Consider the following 10,629-nt stretch of genomic DNA (forward strand, 5'->3'; position numbering starts at 1 on the left):
ATTTTATACCAGTGTCATTTAGAATATTATTTTGTTTCAGATAAAAGTAAAAATGTTTCTGAATCGAATTGAATGGAGATTCAAGCCAATTTTCGTTTGATGAACAGATTTTAACATTGTTTTGTTATCATGAACGAAAGTGAGATTGATGTTAGTGAAAATGAAACAGAGCTATTTGACTTTGCTAATAACAGTTTTTTCAACTTCAGCAATGAGACCAACGGCAATCTTGATGTTACGGCGTTTACAAAAGAATCTAGAATCGAAGCAATAGTTTATGGAATTCTGTTCATAGTAGCCGCTGGTGGAAATCTCCCTGTTCTTTGGAGCCTTTTAAAAAACCACAGGCGTAAATGTCGTATACAGACGATGATATTCCACTTAGCGATAGCAGATTCCATTGTCACATTTATAATGATACCACTTGAAATTGCTTGGAGAATCACTGTTGAATGGATAGCTGGGGACATCGCTTGCAGAATAATGCTTTTCTGGAGAGCCTTTGGACCTTACTTGTCGTCCATGATATTGGTTTGCATCAGTCTAGACCGCTATACAGCTATTGTCCACCCTCTGAGAGTGCACGACGCTCAAAGAAAATCCCGCATCATGTTGGGTGTCGCATGGCTCACAAGTTTTGTTTGCAGCATTCCTCAGGTAATTATTTCGTGTTTATCTAAGTATTATAATCAAATAAGCAAAATCTATTCTTAATTTTTATTACTTTTATAAGTTTTTTTTTTTACGCAATAGCAACTTTGGTTGATGTGTTTTTGTAAAAGATGTTGTCAGTTTTTGTATGGACTTGGTGAAACAGTTCCCCTTTATTTCCTTGGTGTAGCAATAACACTGTCGCTTATTAAACCGTTGCTTTCTTGCAAAGTGGCTTCAAGAAAACATCACACCGAGTTCATAACCCGGGCTTGGCTCCAACTGCTGTTAGTGAGTGGCCAACGCCAGTTTTTTAGAATATTTCACAGGAAAATGAATGATGAACTCCGATGATGAGATTAGAACATATAACTTATTGATGAGAGCAAAAACATAGATATTAGCATTTAAAAAATACATCATCTGCAAAATTAGAGTAAAATAAGGCTTATCCCAGTAATTGAAAATAACAAGCCCGGTTTTATAAACAAGACATATATAACAAGCCGAGTTTTTTACATAAAAAAAATAAAGTTTTATTTTTGGGATCACCCTTGTATTTATTTACAGTAGACCCAAAAAATATTTAAGAGAGTTTATAGCACAGTAACGTTACAGAGATATGAAACTCTTATTTCAGATTCGAATTGTGATGCACAATAGTTCTACTCAATCACCTCCCTTAACGTGTGAGACTCATCATGCAAATATTTGGGGGCAAAAATATTTTGGTATTATTCTACTTCAGAAAAAGAAGATACACTGACATATTTATTTCGTTATATTAATGACAATGCATTTAGTATAGGCATTGGGGCAAATTTAGAATATGATCAACTAAAAAAAAATTAATTACTCATAATTAATAATTTATCAGCAGATTTTAATTCGGTTGTATCCTCATTGTTTGGTGCCTAGCAAAATTGGCATCGCATGCAGTTGAAGTCACTATTCTCTGTCTAAATGTAAGTAAAATATTTTGTTTCAGACTATCTTAAATTGCAAAATCAAACTTGTGTTTAAATTTGAATTCTTACAGTGGATTTTACTAATGAAATTCAGATTCTCTGTTCTAGGCGTCCCCAAAAATTGTATAGAAATGATACATTGTACGTCGACATTAGGGCAAAACACAAATTTGTTATTATATCAATTTGATGACATAATAATAAAGAAAACTGTATCCCCCAATGACACGCGCACATTTATTTTTAGAAAATATCTAATAAATATAGAACAGTTTCTTTCAACAGGTTTGCTGTTATTCTTTAAATCGCTATAAAATGACGCTTTTAAAAAACTGTATCTCAATATAAATATAATGAGTTTAATTCAATCACAGTACAACTTTATATTTAATTTCGTATAATGTCTTAGAGAACGCGATTAGTAGAGTTACTATTTTATTTTTAGCTTGTTTGCCAATAAATGCGCGTTATTCTATCGCTACTCACTTGTTTGTAAGATTCTCATTCGTTTGTACTCTTTGTTATTAATTTAGCTTTTTAGCTCATAGTTTATTTCAATTGATAGCTTTTATCAATATTATATATCGATATTATTTATCCATACAATACAATATTATTTATCAATATTCTATATTATTAGCTCATAGTTTTATTTAAATTGATAGCTTTCATCAATATTAATTAAGCCTCATTGACGCCAATAACAGTATGATTTACCACTCTTCTTCTAAATAAATTTGTAACATTTTCCCATCAATATTGCTCATCATTACGCAACATTTTTCTCTTACTTCAATTATTACTCATTTTAAATTATCATTTCTATAGATACACGTTTTAAAGGCGTAAATAAATTCTAAATAAACATAGTTTCAAATAAATTCAGAAATACTAATTTAGGGAAGTAGTCTACCTATGCTACCTCGTTCACGCTGATGAATAAATATGCTTTTTTTACGACAGAATTAAATATTTGAGTATCATAACATAACTGTCGATGAACAGCCAACCCAACTTAGTGTTTACGACTACCAATGTTCAACTCCGTAGCTTCGTAATTTTGAACCCAATCCAGAGGACAAGGGAACTCCTGGATCATTTTAGAAAATATTGTTCCGATAATTTAGTCATCAGAGTTAATTTCACAATTCACGTACTTTACCATATCTAGAGAATTATACTTATAAATCAAAAAAAACTTAGCACCTAATTATAAAATACGTTTATCCAACGATAATTTCAAATCGAAATATTTTTTTTAATTTTATTCATTGTTTTATTTAATTGGAATCGAAAAAATATTGACTGTTAAGACCTGGAATTTTTGCATAATTTTAAAATAGTTGCTTGTTGTAAGGAACTAAGTCAATGAGAAGATTCCATTTTTAAAATATATCTTTGAATTTAAAAGATAATAAAAAAGTCAAAAATTTGGGATTCATAATTATTTTACAATTTTACTTGATAGATTCGTTTATAATCTCTTATTTTTAGGGCTTAAGTTGTCCCCCAAACCAGTATACCGACACAAAGATAAAGACACACGCATTCTTTATTTTCTTATAAGTATAGATTATTTTTTGACCTTCTCGGTGGCTTTGAGTTTTTAGATTAAGCAGAACACATTTTTAGAACACATATATAGACTGTGTTCAAAATCATCTAGCACAATATTGTTTGATAGACAACTTATGATATTTGACAACTTATGATTATATTATTGGCGTTTAATTAAATTTTTTTCAACCAATTAGTACCATTTCTATCTTAATTTCACTTTTCTGTTCAAAATTTTTTTTAATGTTAATTAGCGTAAAATTTTAATTTATTTAGTTTTAAATTTATACATTTTAAAAGCACAACTATAAACAAAATAAACACGTGGTTTCAGATAATCTTAAAAATATTAATCTGGTCATGTAGTCCGTCTGGTCACGTTGATCATTCAGATAACCTTGATCGTTCACGTTGATCATTCAGTTAACCTGGAAAAAAAAAGGAGTTCATTAAGCATAATAAAATAATTTTTTAATTAGAGCTATAAGCTAGCTCTAAAATACGTTGTACATTTATAAGAGTAGATTTGATACCTATCAAAACTGCACGCATGGGATACCTGCATGTGATGTAGTATGGGTATAGATGCTATTGCGCATGCTCGCCGAGCTCATGTGGGAAAGGAATTTTCCCTTGATCAGTTTGTGAGATTCCCTACTCGAAATGACGTTTTGTTTAAATTTCGTAGATTTGGAAGTGGAAATACAATTTAACTACTTTGAACATTTGTGCTATGAGAAATATTATTTTTTCACGAATTTGAAATCGTATGTTGTTGTATTAAATAAAAGTTCGTCGGAAAAATTCTTTTTCGAAGCATCGTATTTTTAACGTTAACCTATATTCTCTATAAAATAAAACAATATCCCAAAATTTTAATACTTATCTGACGTATTTTAGAAAGAAAATTTTACGAAATAGTGGATTCTTAAATATGGAATTTTAGATGATAAATTAAAAAATATGACTTTAAAAGTGCTTGATATATAAGACAAATCTATAATAAAGTGTAATGCTTATTTTTATTACTTACTTTTTATTTCTTAATTTTACCACCTTATTTTTGCTTCTGATTCGAAAACCTAAGATGAACTGTATGTTTTAAAAGCACGTGTAATAAAATTATCTGATTGTTTTACATTACACTTTAATAAGAATGTGCATGAAATGATTTTTCTATTATCATGAATGAAAATTTTATAGTTCTAATTAAAAACCATAAAAAATAACTATCATTTTTATTAGAACTTTTTATGAATTCTTCTCTGCAAAAGAAAAAAAAATGAAGTGACAGGTATAATATTTTAAGCAGCTGAATCACTGTGAAGACAGTGATTTATAAATTATATGAAAATAAGTTATGTAAATATGATTGTATTTCCAGACATAAATGCTTTCTTAAAAATTGTTCAAAGGAAAATTAATACTATGTCAGTTTTTTCAATAAATAAAGTAAAAATTTTATATGCCTTAAACACTATTATAAAAATCTCAATTTAGTATTTTTCTAAAATAAATATGTTTTATTATAATATTGTGCACTTTCGTTTCGCTGTCAACAATGAACAACTTTGGGTGTAAAATCTGCATGCTTTCTGGCATAACAAATCAGGTATTTATGCAGAAAAAAGTAGATCAAGAAATTTGTTTGCTTTTTCTTTAAAAAGAAGACCTATATCATTAAGAATTACAATTCTCGTCTGGCAATTCCGGAAACTAAGTCCCTATTTTTGAAGCGCTCGAAATATGTTATTTCATATTTGAATATTTAAGAGAATAAAGTTTTCAATCAGATAAGAATTTCTGCTCTATTGTAAAATATTTACACTAATTCTATAGAACTTAAGTTCTCAACAGTTCTTTATCTAAACAAAGTAAATAATTTGGAAACAGTTATTTTACTTCGTATTCTAAAAATGTAAAGGGTATACAAAAGATTGAAAAAAATAAAGAAGGATTTGAAATCAAAACAAATCTATTTTAAAAAAATTCTATGCAAATTGCACAAAAGTTTATGTAACCACAACTCCATCACTGACCTATGACATCTAATAATATTAAAATAATAATAAAATAACGGTATACGCAATTTTTTTTTTGTGTGCATAAAATGGAATTCACAAATGCAAATTTTTCACTACTAAATGTCTAATACCAAAATCATCTAATACTATTTAAAACAACTATATATTATGTTTTCTCATTAATTTAAATATATTCATAATTTATTTAAAATTTGTAAAGAATGCAAATAATCGATAAACAAAGCATCCACGAATGCGAGATGATGATGTGCTTCGACTTGAAAGAAAAGGACTTTAGGGAATTTTATAATATCACTAACTGATGTAAGGAAACTTCTGCACTTTCATCCGAGAGCATGCTTCCTAGGTCACATGAGTGGGTATGAATAATCTTTTTCTTGAAGTACCCAATTACCAGTAGTGCCATTTTACAAAATTGAGTATCATTGGTGTCAATAATAGCAAGGCGACTACTCGCGGTTTCCCATACCACATAAGTACATATTCTCCATTATTTTCACTTTTTAGTACATAGCTTATTTTTCTTCCGTTCTATTAGTACCTATTACCAAAATTAGCTAAGCATCATTTACGTCAATAACAGAAAAGTGACTTTGTATTGATACAATCTTCCCATTATTTCAGCCTTTACATACATAATTTATTATTTTAATTCAATTTGTAACTATTACCCAAATTAATTATCATTGGTGTCAATAATAAAATTGGCATTTTTTTCCTTCATTTTTCCTCAACGAATTAGTACCATTTCTCCATGCAATTTGCCTTTTAGTTCGATATTTTTTTTTATCACAATAATGATTTTAAATTATTTAGTTTTTATAAAAACACGTTTTAAAAGCATAACAATAAACAAAATAAACACGCGGTTTCAGATAACCTTAGAAATACTATTTTTGCGTCGCAGTCCGCTTTGCTACCACGATGATTCAGATAACTTGGTACAACGAATAAAAAATAACTAAGTATTACAGAACGCGCAATAAACAACCTTTTAAGATTACAGCTATAAGCTAGCAAACATTAATGATGCTCTCTTTATAATATTTGAATAAACTGAATTGTTAATTGTTTATTTTAAAACAATGGCTTCCACTGAAACAATGAGAAAATTCCAATTCTTGATTGTCTCCTTAAAAATTTAATTAAAAATCGAAAATTGGGCTTAACTTAACCTATAAAGCGAGAAGCGAAATCAAATGAACTTGAATTCGTCATTCACTTTCGTTATTCACTTACATTTTTTGTTTTGTTCTGTATTTTTTTACATTTTCTTTTTTTTTTTTGTTGCTTCATGTGTTTTATTGCGTATATTTTTTACTTATAAGGTAAGGTTGTATAGATTATACCTTATATTATAAGGTAAGGTTGTATAGATTATACCTTATTTTATAAGATAAGGTTGTATAGATTATACCTTATATCATAAGGTAAGGATGAAAGACAAGGAATTTAGTTAAAATGAATTTTGATTAAGAAGCGAGAAGATATTTTAAAAAAAGTATTTCAATAAACAATGATAAACAGCGAGAAATATTTTGAAGAGAAATGTTCTATTTATGTATCAAATCTGCTGCCACATTTCCTATATAAATTTTAAACTCTTCTGCACAGTGATTAAATTAAACTTATGCCAACCTTACATTCCGCCTCGCTCTATGCTAAATGTACATTGAAGTGTAAACATTAAAGGTTCTAGGACAGATTTTGGCTAAGTCTTTCAGGTGGGCGTCGATTACGTCGCAGATCATAAGGGCTCGATAGTATGTTGGAGTGATTTTCAGGCTTTCTGTACGTCTTTTGTTGGATCTTGTAATTCAGAAACTGATTCTTTCTCTTGATCCGAGCTCTCTTCTTCCTGGGTGACTGGTGTATCTCGCATGTAATATGGACGAAGATGTTGCACATATACAACTTTCAAAAGTTTATTTCGCAATATATACATATACACTATCAGGCTAAAAGTAACCGGACACTCGGTTGCCAAGGTGGTGGGGGCATAATGTTGTGGGAGTGTTTCTTGTGGTTTGGGTCCGTCAGCTCCTGTGGTTGGAAACATGAACTCTGAGATGTATGGTATGTTATCATTTTGGATAATGATGCACTCCCAACTCTGTGGCAATATTTCGGGGAAGGCACACATCGAGGCTTGCACAGGCGCGGTTTGAAGAAATGGGTGTTCAAAAACTGGACTGGCTTTCTCAGAGCCCCGATCTAAATCACATAGAACACCTTTGGGACCAATTAGAGAACAGATTACGTAGCCAGCCAAATAGGCCATCCTCATTGCAAGCACTCACTTCAGCTGTGATGGAAGCCTGGAAGTCAATTCCTATGGCAACCCTATGGGGGTCCAACATCATACATTCTAAGTCCATATCACTGGGTGACCGGATAGTGTATATATATANCGGTCTCTTGAAGATTCACTATAGCGGGGTTTGACGGCATATATATATATATATATATATATATATATTCACACACCTGAAGTTGAAAAACTTTTACGTGAGAAGTTTGGTACATGCAATTGCAACATTTCATGAATTTAAAAAGTGAACGGGTGTTTTATTTTCTAATAGAAAGAGAGAATTAGATAAAACCTCGATTTTGGCTAAATCAGTTTTACTTTCTAGCGGATAAACATTGAATTACATTCTACGACTTAAGAAGAGGGAGATGAGATGTTTTTGTTATTAAATTCTGTGTAGATAAGTTTGTTTTACTGAGTCAACCCAATAACACTCGATTTTTTTTCTATCTCCCTTAATTTATTATCATTACAGTTCTTTTCAGCTTATTACACGTTTGCTAATTATTCATACATAAAAAAGAGCTTTCAGGAATCACGTAGTGTACACAACTAAACAATAAATATCTTAATTGAATCTAACAGTCTTTCTGGGTCGAATGGTTAAGCTCAAACAAACATTTTAGCTAACCGGCTTATCACTTAAACTAGAAAAAAATCCGTACCTCCGATTCCATTATTTCCTGGGAACTAGTTACATGAGATAATGGCGCTTGCATGTATCAAATAACACCTTTTTCGCTGAGTAATATTCACCTTAATACGTTTACGTAATTTAAATGCAAATTAACACTCGAACATTCCTGTGATGGGTGAGTAGTTGAAATGATAAGCCAAAATGGCACTCGTTTTTTTACCGCTTCGCTTTACTTTATTTTTTATTTTATACTTTATATTTTATACTTTATACTTTATTTTTTATTTTATACTTTATTTTTTCGTATAAGTTTTAGTTTAATACAAATTAATAAAAGTTATTTTTAGCTTTTAAACCTGTAGACTTACCCGAAAGTAAATCATATTTTTCTCTGCTGCAATAATTAAAATGAAAAACACAATATTAGAAAGCTGCGGTTCATATATTACTAGATTAGCCATCAATTTCTAAATAACTTAACTATTAAGCAAGAGTTTTGATAAAAGTAATAAAAATCGAGAATTTTTTAGTTTATTAATTATTTTGCTGAATATTTAAAAAAGTGAACAATTTCGCTGTGTTGAATCGTGCAAAAAAGCGATATTTTAACTAAATAATTTCTTAAAATCAAAACAAAAAAAATAACACTTTTTTTATTTATTATTCTGCAAGAAAAAATAAGAAATATATTATTGAGAATAGCTTATAAGGATGGAGTTGATGCAGTTTTAGTTAATCTGCTTTCTTTAAAACACATTGAGCATTCAAAAACTTGTAACATATTGTAAGATATATCTCGCAAAAATCTAGAAAATTAACTGAGACTATATCAACTCGGTTCTTATAAGTTATAACAAATCCTTCGTTTCTTACCTTTTCGTGAAAAACTATTGAAAAGTTTGATGTTTTTTTCTAAAAGTTGTTTTAATTTTGATATAAATTATTTCATTACATAGTTGTTTGTGTTAAGATTCGTGAAGTTTTCTTTTTTAAAAATTACTCTTTCGTTTCGCCAATATTTTCTTATGCTTATAAATTTGGTTCTGACGGGTTAGGTGTACTTGTATTACGTAAAATTAGAGAAAAACTTATATGTTTTGCTAGAGTTGATAGAGGGCCAGAAAAAATATTGAATAATCATTAAGGAAAAGTTACAAAAAATGATTTTGTAAGTATGTATCAATGCTAGGAATATTTTATTACAGTAATTGTGCATGGATAAAAATGATTTAAAAAATAATTGATAAAAAATGTATTAAAACTTATAATATCTAATTTTCTCTGACTTGTAACTGATTAAGATTATAGCTAAAATAATCATTTTTCTTTCATCAGGTGATTGCAAATGTTCGCTTTAGTTATGAGCGTGATGAGCAAGTAATTTTAGTGGAGTAATATGATATGAACTTAATATTGAAAATCTAGCAAAAAAATTCACATTTCGTGTCTGGATAAATGTGCGTCTTTTTTTTTTTCTTCTTTTTTTTTAAGCCACGAGTTGTTCAGTAGACAATGCAAAAAATAAGGCTGCAATGAAGGAACGATCAACTATCCAATGTGTATATACTTTTTCCGATAAAATAATTTGAATGGCGAAACAATTATAGGGTATACTAAATCACTGTTTTTTTCTTCTTTCTAAAAAAAACAGGCAATTTTTATATAAAAAAGAGCCTAAGAAGTGTCAAATTGTGAGACAATTATGGAAAATCATGTGAAATGTATTATTTTCGATGAATTAATACATATATGACATTTAATCTTTCAAATCAGTTAAAAGAAAATTTAAATGCATTTCTCTAACATGTTTCAATATTTTTTTCCTAATTATAGTGTTTTATATTCCACGTCGAATCCCATCCAGTACAAAAAACCTTCCAAGCACATTACCAAGAAGTCATCTATAACATATTTTGCATCTCAGTGGTTTACTTGTTTCCCCTCATTGTCATCATCTACTGCTACTCCAAAATTATGTGGGAGATTCACAAGAGATCCAATACAAACAACAGTTAGGTTCTATTTTGAACTATTCTTCGCCGATGTTGTGGAGAACTGTTGCATGTGTATGTATATGTCAGTGACACGTTTCTTTCCTCTTTTTTTATATTTTTTATAACGCATTCATTGTTGCTTACAGTGTTTGTACTTGTATATTTACAGTCTTTATACTTGTGTGCATGCTGAATATGCTTGTATACATTTTATTTATTTATTTTCCTGCATCAATGCAGCGAAGTATTAATTTGCTGATCATCGATCCATCGACTCAGTCCGCTATCCGACGTCTACGACTCTATCTTAAGGTCTGGTTTCTTAGGACAAGCGCCTTATCTGAGCGTCAGCGGGACGTCAACATCCCGCTGACGCCAACAAAATACTGGTTTGTTAGCTCAAGGCCTGGTTTCTTAGAACTAGCGCCTTATCTGGGCGTCAGCGGAAAGTTGACGTAGAGCTGAC

General features: G+C 29.9%; 1 protein-coding gene across 1 annotated transcript in view; it reads left to right on the plus strand.

Annotated features, from left to right (window-relative positions):
• LOC107451864 (adipokinetic hormone/corazonin-related peptide receptor variant I) overlaps nt 1-10,629 on the plus strand; it is a 53,783-nt gene that overhangs the window by 26,546 nt on the left and 16,608 nt on the right. Inside the window, exons 2-3 of the mRNA XM_043054846.2 lie at nt 41-657; nt 10,003-10,180. Coding sequence (XP_042910780.1) covers nt 130-657; nt 10,003-10,180 — 706 coding nt within the window. The 5' untranslated portion in view covers nt 41-129. The remainder of the gene's footprint in view (nt 1-40; nt 658-10,002; nt 10,181-10,629) is intronic.

This window comes from Parasteatoda tepidariorum, chromosome 7 (genome assembly GCF_043381705.1).
Source record: "Parasteatoda tepidariorum isolate YZ-2023 chromosome 7, CAS_Ptep_4.0, whole genome shotgun sequence".
NCBI lineage: Eukaryota > Metazoa > Arthropoda > Arachnida > Araneae > Theridiidae > Parasteatoda > Parasteatoda tepidariorum.